General features: G+C 39.1%; 1 protein-coding gene across 2 annotated transcripts in view; it reads right to left on the reverse strand.

The window, feature by feature from the left end:
* The window catches only part of TTL (tubulin tyrosine ligase), a 28,722-nt gene extending 14,599 nt beyond the window's left edge, over nt 1-14,123 (reverse strand). For both annotated transcript variants that reach the window (XM_034427556.3, XM_087883276.1), the window contains exons 1-6: nt 12,881-14,123; nt 7,117-7,195; nt 3,843-4,075; nt 2,702-2,837; nt 2,167-2,436; nt 221-364 (exon numbers count right to left, since the gene is read on the reverse strand). In XM_034427556.3, coding sequence (XP_034283447.1) covers nt 221-364; nt 2,167-2,436; nt 2,702-2,837; nt 3,843-4,075; nt 7,117-7,195; nt 12,881-13,037 — 1,019 coding nt within the window. In that variant the 5' untranslated portion in view covers nt 13,038-14,123. The remainder of the gene's footprint in view (nt 1-220; nt 365-2,166; nt 2,437-2,701; nt 2,838-3,842; nt 4,076-7,116; nt 7,196-12,880) is intronic.
* Nucleotides 14,124-14,176: the final 53 nt, after the last annotated feature.

Consider the following 14,176-nt stretch of genomic DNA (forward strand, 5'->3'; position numbering starts at 1 on the left):
TTTTGTAAGCCACCTAGAGTAACAAAGATGAGCAGAGCAACTATTTAAATTGGATCAAATAAAATGAATCCCAGCAAGGAGGAAAAGGGGAAAAAAGCTATCTATAGTCCACCTATCCAAATGGAAAGTCTTATCGGTTCAAAACAGTTTACAGTAAACTCTAAGGAAGACATTATGACACCATTCACATATTCAAGGGGACATTTAGAAGGATGCTTACTGGGCACATGCAGGAGCCCCGTTGACTTCAATTAGCCAAACTTTCAAGTCCTCATCCACCATGAAATCAAAACCAAAGAGCTGGAAACTCTGATAATGAAGATGTTTGGTACTGATAGCAGGTTCTATACACATAAGGCAGTTTCTGTGAATAGAATGAAATATCCCATCACTGAATTATTGTTTTGTTCAACACCTATAATACTTAAATTGAATAATCAAAGTACTAAAAAGAAATGCCAATAGTGAATATCTTTGCTTAAAATAACAGTAAAGTCACTGAGAAGGATTAGACGGCAGAATTTGCTCACTGAATTGCATTAAATCCATAATCTAGTTTTATAGTTTTGACTCAACATTTTGTGTGAACAGTTAAGTATCTATGGCAACTTCCAGGACCCGTTTCCCATATCCCGTTTTGGATTTCACTCCATATAACTGTACTGGTCAAGGTGGTGGGAAATTGTAGAAGTTGTGGTCCAGGATATCTGGAGCCCAATAAGTAGGATTTTAAATGATTTTGTATTCAATACCTAAAATCTACACTGTCCAAAATTAGCAAAACATACAATGAAACGGTCAATGGAGGGTTTTCTTTAGACAGACAGGTAAGGTAAGGTAAGCCAATTTCAATCAAAGTAAAGGTAAAAGTTTTCCCCGTCCAGTTATATCCAACTCTAGGAGGCAGTGCTCATATCCGTTTCTTAGCTGAGGGAGCCAGCATTGTCCAAAGACCCTTTCGGTGGTCCTGTGGCCAACATGGCTATATGCTGAGGAGCACAGAATGTTGTTATTTTTCCACCGAAGTGATACCTATTTATCTATTTGCATTTACATGCTTTCAAACTGCTAAGTGGGCAGGAGCTGGGCCAAGTAATGGGAGCTTAGCCCATCTACAGCACCCAGCACTTTCCAGCTGACAAGCCTAGTGTCTTTAACAACCTGAGTTTTATTTTAGGAATGGTATTAAATTTTCATCTTAGCATAAATGTTTGCAAGCAGCATTCCGTGGCAGGTAATGGGCTTAACATGATGCAAGTCATCCTCATGATACACATTAAGGATTTTTTATGGAAAGCAGGCTTGCTATAAAGTAAGACGCCTAGAAACTCTGTGCCTGATTAAACTTGCCTTATAGTATAAACATACAAAATGGTAGAAACATTAATTACAGGTGGTCCTCGACTTACAACCATTTGTTTAGTGACCGTTCTAAGTTAACAATAATGAAAAAAGTTACCTTTTTCACACGTACAACCATTGCAGCATCCCCCATGGCTACATGATCAAAATTTGGACGATTGGCAACTGGCATGCATTTACGACAGTTGCCGTGTCCCGGGATCATGTATCACCATTTGTTACCTTCTGACAAGCAAAGTCAGTGGGGAAGCCAGAGTCATTTAATAACCATGGTATTAACAACTACTGTGCTTCACTTAACAACTGTGGCAGGAAAGGTCATAAAATGGGTTGAAACTCACTTAAGGCTATCTCGCTTAGTAACATAAATTTTGGGTTCTGTTGTGATCATAAGTCAAGGACTACCTGTAAAGCAGGAGGAAATCGTTGGGTATTACTAGAATTGTTTTCATACAGCAAAAAAAAGGAGCTAAACATTAAATATCACTGCAAATATATATTAAATATCACTGCTAATAGAGAAAGACTGTGTGTATGTGTGTGTGTTAGAGAGAGAGGGAGGGAAGGAAGGAGAGGGAGGGAGAGAGATTGGAAAATTCTTGTCCCTTTTCTCCATTTTCTGACACATTCACAATTCAAATTCCCAGGGAGACTTCACATAGCCTCCAGGGACCACAGTTGATGTCTTTGGCTTCTTAGCCTCTAGTCTCAGGTTGTTAGAGTGCAGATAATATATGAATAATAATTATACAAAAAAAGCTTCTTGCCGATAGGCTAGGATGAAAATAAAAGACAAATACATACCTTATTATATTTTTGACTTGCAGTAAAATTGTATTTTCTAAAGTAATGTTCAAAGTATTCACCAAGTACTGATTAAACTCTTCAAAAAACATTTCATTCCCTTCTTCATATCTCCCATAGTTTTTAGAATATTCTTTTTGTATGCAGTGATTGGTCAAATGACAGGTTTTGTCCAGGAAATTAGCACTATTGTAAGGTTCTGAAGAGGTCCGTAGAACACCTTCTCTGTAGAGGTAGATACTATACTGGTGATCCACTAGGACCCAACTTCTAAAAGTTAGAAAAATAACATATCACAATGTATAATTTTTTTAAAAAAAATTAGGTATCACGATTCCAAATCATAAGAATCAGATTTAATAACAAATATTTGACAATATGTGGTAATTAAAGTGAATTAAAAATTAATATTTACATAATACTAAAAAACACAATACAAATGCACATATCCACTGCATTTGAACAAATCTAAATTGACAGAAAATTAACGAAAAGCACCCCCGACACAAAATATTTTTTAAAAAGAAATCATTACCTAATATCAAATTTGCGATGACCTGGTTCTAGGAGCATAGGCTTCTCCAGGTATTTTTGAATCACATGCACTTGTCCTTGATTATCTATAAAATCCAGAAGTTCAGTAGCCTCTGAAGAAATTAGAATTCCTTCACCTAATTGAAAAAATAAGGGGTTGAATAGAGAAGTACTAAATAAAATATCAACAACCCATTCTTAGAATTATAACTCAAAACTTTTTTTTGGAGCTTAACCTATAACTTTGGGTATCAATAGAAGAGACAGGAAAGTAACTCAGGATTGAACTGTGGAGTTCTTGGTGATCACTGAGCTCGATAGTTTTCTTGTAGGTATTTCATTACCTGGCTGGGGCATAGCTGAAATCAAGGGACTACCAAGGAGAAAAATATACCCCACTAACACAACAAGCTCTGTAAATAAAAAAGAGAGCAAGCCCCATTCTCTTCTAGCACTGAAGATGTTACCTAGCCAGGTAATGAAAGGTCTGCAAGAAAGATCAGTTTTCTAGGCCGCTAGTATAATAATAAAACTTTGACTGCTGTTGCTGGACCCCAAAAAGCAGGCCCGGTTACTTTTCTTACCCAATTATCTTTGTCAGTGGAGTTGTGGTCTCAACAGATCTGCAACAAAGCTACCACACAATATTTGACCTTAGGGAAGGGAATAATTTTAAACTGGCTTTAGTATCAATCTCTTTTTCCAGATTCTGTTCATTTTCTCTATCAATTTTAATCAAATTATGTCAAATTATCCTGGCTGGCTGCGTATCAAGCTATACCATGGTTTATTTTACCCATGGTTTGTCAAATAGGCCACAATTGCTAATGTATCCCAATAAGGCCAAAAATTTGATTAAAAAATGCAACAGTTTTTGCTCCATGAGACACACTAGGTATAAAACAAACACACCACATTGTAGTTTAGCGCAAAGTAGTAATTTACCCATGGAACCCAGGAGAATATGTCTGAATCAGTGATTGAATAGCAAAGTTGGAATTTGAATATGAGACCTTTTTTATTAATAAGCCATGGTTTTTATACTCCATGGCTTCTCTTGGATAACTAAAAACTTCTCTTGGATAAATAAAAAACTATATAAATAAAAGTAATGCATTCCAGAGTCTTTGTCAGAAACTAACCTTTGGCTCCTGCTGAAGATTTGGCTATCCACACATTTCCTTCTCCACTCTCTTTCCTCTTCTGATAGGATGACAGAAAGACTTCCCTTTCATCTGTCCTTGTGTTGTTTATCAGATGATGAAGCCCATTCTCAGCTGGAGCTACTGGTGTCTTCAAATTGGTTGGATAAATCACATAAGATTCTGGAAACCATGTGCAAGCCTCCACCAATTCAGGGCTTGTCTTGATTAATCTACAGAGAGAAAGATCGAGATCTTAGCTGGTCTTTTTGATTTAAACATCTTTCATATTACTGCCAATTGCCTCCAACACATTTGGATCAATCCAATCATTTCTGTTTTTCAGAACACAGTACGGAAATGAATACAGTAATCCAGTGACTCTACTTCTCAATGCATGTATTTCCAAAATTATAGGAAAACTTTTTTTTGGAAAATATTCCCATGAGGGAAATAATACATTCTCTATTCCTTAGTCATCTACGTATGTCTTGAAGGACAAATGCAGCTTGTCCGGTTACTTTGGATGTAGGAGCTTCAGTTTCTTTGATATCTAGATAAGGGAAAAATGCTTCTCAAAAATTCCGGATAACTATTGCTACCCAAAATAGTTAATATTGAGGTGGATGCTGTTCTAAAGTAGCTGTCATGAAAGACATGTTCAAAAACTTTGATCTGATGTCTTCTTCAAACCTATAACCTAAGATCTTCTGATCCAAGGCTCAGTGACTGAAACTGAAACAATCAGTTTATGATCCCTAAGAATGAAGTCTCCTCCAGAACAATAGTTCATGCTAGTTTTCAAATATATGTTATTATTCTGTATTAATTAGATAATTAAGGAATTTATAGCCCTTCCTGTCTACCTATATAAATACTCATGATAGGCCCTGTGCACCTGCTGCCTATGAGCAAATTTTGGTACCTTTTGAAGCCCCTTTTATTCCCCTGTCATTAAAAAAACAATTCCAGTGGATCAGCCAAAGATCTCTTGCTTTCTGATCCCACAGCAGCCAGCTACTCATCCTCTAGGAAGCTCATAGAGAGGACATGGGAACAACTGTTGTTATTGCAAGTAATTATTGTATTTGTGAACATGATGAACCCGATCTTGGGGGAAAGGTAGTATGTTTTGATAATCTTATCTCTTATGAAATACATTCTAACTGTATTACCGTAAAGCTATATTAAGGTGGCAGTCAATGTATTTCATGATACCCGATACGTAATGACTTGCACAATTTAACTGTGCCCTAAATGAGTACATCCTTTTATCTACCCCCAAACCTCTCACCATTCAACCCTTGTTAGAATTGTTCAGATTTGATGTTATAAGAAAAAGAAAAAAGCATCATGTTCTATACACTTTCTCCATATTATAAAAAAACGAAATAAAGCTTCACTACAACCGCCAGCATACGTTTTATCTTCCAAATGGTGACAAGCTCATTTTTAAGGGTTTTTTTTCCCCTAAAATGATTTTGCTCACAATCAGGTGCTATCTTCAATCAAATGCCTTGATAATTCTGGGATAGATTTCCCCACCCAACTTGCACTCTCCAAATATGTTGAGCTTGTAACTTTAAAACTCCCAGGCATTATCAAATCAAGTTTTGGATGAGGTAAATGGTGAAATAGCTGTAATGACCAATTGCCTGGCAGCTAGCTCAGTTTAACAGAGTCCTTCTGAATAAAGGAGAGGAGGAGAGATTCTTCTCATTCTTCTCCTCCTCACAAGGAGACTGCAGGTTAGTAGCATCCTGCAGGTCTTAGCACCAGGAGACAGAAAACCATCAAGCTCTTAACAACAACAGAGCCTTTAAGGACACTGGATTTTGGAGACCCTTTAAGGACACTGGATAGGGACACTAGACCTTGTTTTCTAATCACCCTACGATTTACAATTATTTTACAGGTAAGAGGTCCTCCAAACAACAATTTGAAAAACTACCTGGTGAATAGGTAGTGAGTAAAACTTCAACTCAGAATAGAAGAAAAGCTAACTGGTAACTTAATATACAAAATGGCATAAAGCTGATAAGAATTTAAGAATGTTTTTAATGGATTAATGGACCAGACAGATTTACTTGGGGAGCAACAAATATTCTACAAATAATTGGCTGGAAAAGACTGGTTTGGAATTAAATTTACCAACAGTTTAAGGAAGAAGATATTTTTGTTGTGCCAGTTAAAATGCCTAAAAACCTGCTATACATTTTGCAAGACTTTAAATGAATCCTAAAACACAACAAAACATTTGGCAAAGCCCACAAGCATTTCATTTTATGTTTCAAGGAAGGTCAGAGATTAGAAATGCCAACCAGAACTTAATGGATTTCATATCCTTAAGGCTTATTAGTATATGTAAATCAACAGAGCATAAAGGTCACATATAATCCAAATGTGTATTATCCATTAAAACATGCCCTCTAGCACTCTTTTTCACTGTAAGAGTGTGGCCTGTCATGCAATTTTTAGCCAAGCAGCACAATTCTAGAAGAATTATAAAGTAATACCTATAGTCATATTATTTATTGATTTTTAAATATATATATACTTGGCTTTTCATAGCCTTAAAAATTGAAAGAAGGCTCTACTTTCAAGAAAAGTATTTGCTTTGTTGCTATTAAAGAAAATGAACAGAAGGTTATCAATTACATTCAAAAATCATTCTAGTTTCCAAGATCTGTGACCTGAAAGTAATTATTGAGCATCCATATCTGAAAATGAGGCAATGCCAGTTTGAAGTCACGAGGCAGTATTTGAAATTAATTGACTGTCAATGGCAGCACCGAGAAAGTAACCAAGAGGAGAATTCCAAGGGATTTGTTCCCCAAAAGGCAACCAGACATTTAAATAAACCTAACTACATACAGAGTAACAAAGCAGCTGCACAGCAAGCACAAATGAGTTGCCCTCCTGAAATCCAATGTCCACAACCCTTTTACTAAAATGGAGAGCATAATACTCAATTAATTTTATCTACATTTACGCTGAATGGACATGCACAAAGACCCACAATCTCTTTATTTTTACAGATATATAACATATCATCTTTGGCTGCTCATTTGTATTCACATTTTTTCTTTTCTTTTTTGATAAGCATTTGGAATGCAAATTGCTCTTTTCCACATCTAAAACAGTTACAGTGATTAACCAGTAACAAGCTGAGCATCCCACTGAGTGTTTTGATGCAGGCGCAACTTCAGGAGATTGAAAAAAGGCAGCATGGATCCCACTATTACATGTAAACAAGCAAGCAACAATATCTTACCTCACTAAAGAAGCTTTTCGACAAAGTTTATCAGCCCCTCTATAGTAGTTCACCAACTGTGTAAGTCCAGGTTCATGACCTATGAAAAGGGAATGTTAATATCCTTGTTGTTTGCATTCTGGAAATGTTTTTAAACAAATATAAACAAGCATTAATATAGATAACACCATTATTAATCTCCACTTATTCAAAGACTAGTAAGTCCAGTACCATTTTTGAAAGGTGGACATGAACAGAGACATCCGCAGATAACCACAATTATATAAAAAACATGCAACAATGTCAGGACACAATATCCTTTTATATTTGTGTCTTATATTTGTGTCTCTTATATACTTGTCTCAACACTGGAGACAAGTATATAAGTCACAAGGTTTGTATCATGCTCATAATATAATTTTGTCACTTTCTCCCTGCTTATGACGCTGATGGACAAAAAGCTTCTGCTAATGCAATCCATTAGTCTTTTAAACAGACCTCTCTCACTGCTGACTCATGTTACTCAATCCTCAATCCTAATTGCTTTGATCTCAATTCTTCTGGCAAGCTGCTCAGATTTTGCTTTTAATAATTTCATTACTTTTCAGAGCCTTCTTCAGTTTATTATTTTTTCTTTCTTCAAGTTTCATATGGGATAGAAAAAATTCAGTTTATCTTTTCTTGATTTGTCAAAAACCAACATGGACAAGCTTTTCCAACCTGGCAATCTCCAGCCATCTTAGCATAACAAAAGCTTGTGGCCTAACCACTTGTTAGATTTAGCTAGGAATTCTGGGAACTGCAACTTTAAAATATGAGGAGCAGCATATTGGGTTAGGTGGTTATAAAGTATCAATATTATGGCTGAGTAGTACACAAAGCTACTTTCACAGAAGTTGGTAACTCCTCAAAACATCCATTTGCCAGGATGAAGAGCTGTCTGTCCTCAGCCCTCCAGAGCTGTGATATGATCCCAGAAAAAGGCATGTTTGGTTTAGGAGCTGCAAAATGGTGCCACATTCATGTATTTCTGCTTCAAACCCAGAACATTACACATATTATGTAAAACTCTTAATAATAAAATGATTATACCTATGCTATTCCCTTGTTACCCCTTAATCAAATCACTTTCCTCAAGAGATCAAGAGAAACCTAGGTCAAAAGTAGCAAAGGCAACCTGAACTAGAAGTCACTTTATATAGTTTCTTTAATATCAGGGAACCTGCTAATTCCTTCGCTAGTGAGGGATTCTGAGCCCATTATCCCCAAGTTTTGTTTTTAAGGTAGAGACAGAATTTGAGGAAGAAACAAAATGTACCCGAGCCAGACATAGGGTAGCTCAGGCTAACTAATTCCTTGCTAACAGGACTGTTGCATTTAAAAGAGAAATCAAACAATTTTCTAAAATCCATCCATTCCCAGCCTTGGTATCATTAACAGCATATAGATATCTATCAGGGAAAAATGAAAACAAAATTTATTGCCACAGTAACACAGATGCCCTTCTTGGCACAGAAACTGTAATCATTCCACTTTCAGCCATAGGGCTGAAAGACATCAGGTGTCTGACAAAGGAACCACACCAACATTTACACTATCATGAATGTTTTGTAGCATAAATATTCCACAGGATTTCGCCTTCTGCTGAAAAGGTGATTTACGACTTGGTAACTGCAGCTAAATTTACTCATGCATAATGAATACTTCTCTTAAATAAGCATATTTTTCTTTGCATTAAACTTTTTGCTGTGGCATCTGACTTTGCTTACTCATACACTCCCAACACTGAATATTGGCCTTCAGCACAAAAAACCACATAATCTGTTATACAGTCAGAATGTTTATGACATTATACACCCTGGCATTTGCTGGAGCACTCATCCTATTTTAAATTAAGCAACTGCCAGCCTCACTTAGTGGCTGATTCCAAACTGATGTCCTCCAGATGTATTGGACTCGAATCCTTCATTCTTCCAAGCAATATACTGGCCAGTGGAGACAGGGAGGCTGACTTTAAGGGTGGCAGAGTCCAATTACCAGTTTATTTAATTCCAACTTCAAAAATAGGAGCAAAAGTAATGTCTGTTCTTTTTGAAATTATGGCTAAGATTTGCAGCAGGTATAAATCACAGAGTAGGTACTTTTGTGGAAGGAGGTGCAGTCAAGGGAGCAGAGCAATGAAGAAATCTCATATGAGCACAATACCCCAAGGCAGTTTCAATGATTCTGCCCTCTCTTTTAATAAATGAATCATAAGCTCTTGTTTGGTTTGTTTAAGCAGGATCCAGTTCAGTATAAAAATCACAGCCGCAATGTTATGGCCATACATTTGTTCTGAATTTTCTGTTTTACTAGAAAATTCAAAGGAGAGCTATTTTTGTCAAACACCCTCCACAAGAAAAGTGTTTGGAAAGCAAGAGGTACGTCTCTATTGAATAGAAATCTGTAAGTTGCATGTAAACCAGTTACATCTTTCTAACTCCAATGTAATGAACCATTTTTCAGGATCTAAGAGTGAAAAGCAGAGATTCTAGAGATTTGTTAGTCCTTGAGGTACCACAATTCTCTCTGTTGCTTTAAAGCAGGATTTTTTGGGTGTGATTCATTACTTTTATACTAGTTCTTACAGTATTTTGCATTTTCTAGGATGGTTTGCTTTCTCTTCTATTTTTTTTCACAGCCTCAAAAACATGAGCTCCCTCACCTCTTATTATTTTACAGGCTAAAATTGGTTAGTTTTAGTTACGCTTTCAATGTACAAAGCACTTTTATACTTTTTACTTTTAGTTAAATATTTTGTTAAAAAACCTTTTTTAAAGTATTAGTCCAGTGGTTCAGAGCTCACCCTCTGGAGCATGCTTTCTCAAACTTGTGCTCTTAAAATGTATCTGCCCTCAGTGTGGAAGGGATTGCCACTCTCGAATTGGCCTTTTTAGTCACACTAGATGCTGTTTTAGGACCTCTTTCTAGAGCACAATACGATCGTCTTTTGAGACTGAAGGATGCCAATGATGATACTCTTAAAATGTTTTGAAGCTACATCGTTATCAGCAAGCAAGAATGGAGTTGTAGGAGGAAACAAACTTGGGGAAATCTGGAGAATCAAAAAGGACAGATTTGTTCTAGTGTTGTTCTAGTGTCCAATCTCTAATTGGAGATGGCTATGCTATTACTTTCAGTGGTAATAAATATCCTTAGCTAAACATACTTTATTTATTTTTATTTATTTTTGGCTCAGTGGCTAAGAAGCTGAGCTTGTCGATCAAAAGGTTGGCAGTTCAGGGGTTCCAATCCCTAGTGCCGCGTAATGGGATGAGCTCCCGTTACTTGTCCCAGCTTCTTGCCAACCTAGCAGTTCGAAAGCACGTAAAAAATGCTAGTAGAAAAATAGGGACCACCTTTGGTGGGAAGGTAACAGTGTTCCGAGAGCCTTTGGCATTTAGTCATGCTGGCCACATGACCATGGAGACGTCTTCGGACAGCGCTGGCTCTTCAGCTTTGAAACTGAGATGAGCACCGCCCCCTAAAGTCAGGAACAACTAGCACATTTTTGCGAGGGGAACCTTTACATTTACCTTTAAACATACTTATAGGACTTTGACTCCTGTTCCAGCAATTCCAGGTCATTTTCCACATTCAGCAAGTCACACCATTGTGGAATTAAAAGAAGCCAATTAGGACCTCAGGTCCAATCTGCTACTCCATGCAAGAATACAAATTAAAGCATCTCTTAACAGATAACTGTCCAACCTCAAAAAAAAAATCAGTGGAGAGCCCAGCCCTCTCTTAGCAATTGCCCTTTTTCTTGGATTAAATCCAACAGGACCTCCAGATTAATCATACATATGATTAATCTGGAGGTCCTAGTAAAAGCAAAGCCTTTCAAGTTGAGCTCAATTCCTTGTGCCTATGTGGAATAACCAAGTCATCTTCTTGGCAGGAGTATAATAGTAATTTGCCACTGTCTTGGGGGATGGAGGATGTGTTTGGTGACTACAGTCTACTCTATAGCCCTAGAATTCTCTAGAGATGCCCACCTAAGTTCTAACTAAGCTCAATACTACTCAGTTTGTGAGTCCAACCAAGGCCATCCAGAGGCCTGGATGACTCTGTCTCTTTCTGATGCCAGTGAAACCTGCATGCATATAACAATAAATGGAATGATTGTTGTGACTCTCTAACATCACAATAATATAAGAAGCCACTATATAAAAGGAAGCCATTCTTCTTCTTTGCTTTTGAAAGACTAATGCAGAGTCCATGAACTGAATTTTAAAACAGCCCACTTGAAAATAAGCCTCTTCTTTTAAATTATAGCAAGAGGCATCTTTCAGTTCAACTCCCTAAATTCTCAGTCAGTATGGCATAAAACTTTGAACTAAATTGCTGATCTACTTTTCAGTGGAAGAAAATGAATTCTACAAATTTCTTCCATTGAAAAGTGGATCAGCATCTGAACAGTAACTGAACCAATAACTGAACAATTCAGTTCAAAGTTTTATGCCATACTGACTGAAAATTCAGGGAGTCATACTGAAAGATGCCAAGTTAAAGAAGCCTGTTTCTTATTTATAAACATTAATTCCTCTTTTTGATTGAATAATTGTTAGTATTTCTCAAAGAGTACCCCAGGGTGGAAAAACATTCCACAATTCACTTGAATAAAAATCATTGTAAAAATCCATTATATTCATAATTCTGGCCTTAGTCACAATCTAACAAAAACATGTAGCACATTATTACATACATCTACTCAAAGCTAAATCCCATTTGGGGTTCCTGGAGCTTGCTCCCAAGTGAATGGGGACTGCACTCTGAGTAAACATACTAAAAACACCAGGTCTATGCATACTGTAATATTCTCAACGGGTTACGGAAATTAGTAACACTTAGAGTTTTTTCCCTCTGCCTTTATTATGAATCATTTTAAGGAATATATGCAGTCTTTAAAATTCACTGCTCATAGAAAACCCAGTCTGTAGGCTATTTAAATATACCCTGCATTCAGTTCAAACCAACATGAAGAAAAAGGCAGAGAACTGGATGCCTGACATCTGACACAATCATGTTGAATAGTTTGCTATTGGTGAGCAACTAAAATATTATTGCAAAAGCAAAAAAAGGGATTTTTTAAATGCCAAAAGGAGTCAGCAAAGTTGCATTCCCATTGGGGAAAAAAACCACTGACATACCAGTTTGAATACAGCATCAATTGTTACAAAAGCTGTAAAAACTGTATTACTGTGATTTTATTTTGATTTTAGATATCTATTTTGCATGGGAGTGAATATATTGTTGCAAAATAAAGGTATCAATAACAATGCTAACTTAACGGATGATTCTGCCCTGGGTTTAAAGAAGAAAATGCAAAAAAAACCCAACCCCAGCTCAGCACCTGTATTTCCCTGCAATATTTTCTAACCCCAACAGATATATTACACATCCACCCTTTTCACAACCTGGCATCCAGCTAGTCTCATTGGCTTGCTAAAGATAAAGTCACTCCTAATGTTGCAGCAGACAACACCCCATTGCTAACATCTGCAGACCCCGGTTTGGCAGGCGTTCCCTACCGCACCCCTCTCGCCAGCACTTCCAAACTTCGGCCGCCGCATGCAGATCAGCGGGGTCTTTGGAGGCCGATCAGCTGCCGGGAAAAAGCCAGGAACCCCGTTCTTCCCGAAGAGCTCCGCAGAAAGGTTGCCTCATGCTTTGCACCCCCCACCCCAACCCCGACCCCCGACCCAGCCGGGTGTGCCCAGGTTCGCGCGTGCGGCTTGCTTACCCAGCCTCCCAAAAGGCAGCCTGTTCCTCTCGCCCAACATGAGGTTGAATCTGGGATTATCTCTTTTGAGCCTCTTCCATTGTCCGGTGGAGAGGAGAATTTTAGAGACTTCAGTATAGATGCTGCTGTTTTCATCTCGCACCACAAACGTGTACATCTTTTAACCGTAGGTCTTAGCCTTAGAGGGGGGGTGGGGGTGGGGGGTGGGAAGCCACCGGTCACTTGGAAGATCGAGCTGGAAAACCCTAATTAAAAGGGCATCAATCCCGCCCATTCACGCAAGCCGACGTCTCTCGGCTGTCTTCAAGAGAAATTAAAACCGGCATCGCAGGAGGAGGCGCTCCTTTGCAAGCTGGGGTGGGCGCCGCGCCGCGGGCTGCCGTCTGCTCCGGGGTGAGGCGGCAGCTGCGTCCCGGGCTGAAGGAAAAAAATATATTAAAAAAAGGGGGTCGCTCGGCCCGATTTCCCTCGTGAGCCTCGCCCGAAAGGAAAGCCGCTCGAACTCTCCCTCGCCTGAACTCTCAAGCACTTCCTGCAGCGCTGCCTACATGCTGACGACGCGGCGGCTCAGCATCCCAAAGCGGCGGCCGGGGCAGAGCAGCTCCCGTTGAATCCCTCCAGCTGCTTGCCCATCATCCCGAGGACGCTGACAAGCCCGAACCGTCGGCCCCTTTTGCTGCAGGCGGGTAGCCGCCCATCTGTCGGGCTGCCTTGTGCCTCTGGACCCGGAGGCTCGCCCATTGCCATGAGGGCTCCTCCCCAGCGGGGCCAGCGCCGAAAGAGGCGGATCCAGCGAGGGGCCGAGCCTCGGCGGTTGCCTCACGACGTAAAAAGAGTAATTGAGTCGCGCCGCCCTCTCGGTTCCCCCAGAGGCTTCCCGTGCGCTTAATTCGGAGCCTGTGCACAGTTTCAGGGTGGAAGGAACCGCCGTGGGCCTGCGTTGGGCTGGTTTTGAGGGGGGGAAAAAACCACTTGGTCTATTCTTCATCCAATAAAGTGGAAAAGGAGCTTTCGGTTTGAATCTTGCTGCAATCTGGCCCAGATTATAGGTTATTTCTGGTGATCTTTAAAAAAATAGAGAGAGAGAGGAAAGATCCGTTTGGCACAGCATTGCTGTGTTTCGATTAGCGTTGGTGGGGAGCGAAGCCTGAAGGAGATGCGTAAGCGTGGAGCGCGGAGCAAAAAGCACGAGGAGGGCCCTTCTGTGCCTCTTTCATCCCGCTTAAAGCGGTGTTCATCAACCTCGGTAAACTTTTCAGACGTACGGACTTCAACTCCCAGGATTCCCCAGCCAGC

This window comes from Pantherophis guttatus, chromosome 1, assembly GCF_059756535.1.
Source record: "Pantherophis guttatus breed Tessera chromosome 1, ASM5975653v1, whole genome shotgun sequence".
In the NCBI taxonomy this organism is placed as follows: domain Eukaryota; kingdom Metazoa; phylum Chordata; class Lepidosauria; order Squamata; family Colubridae; genus Pantherophis; species Pantherophis guttatus.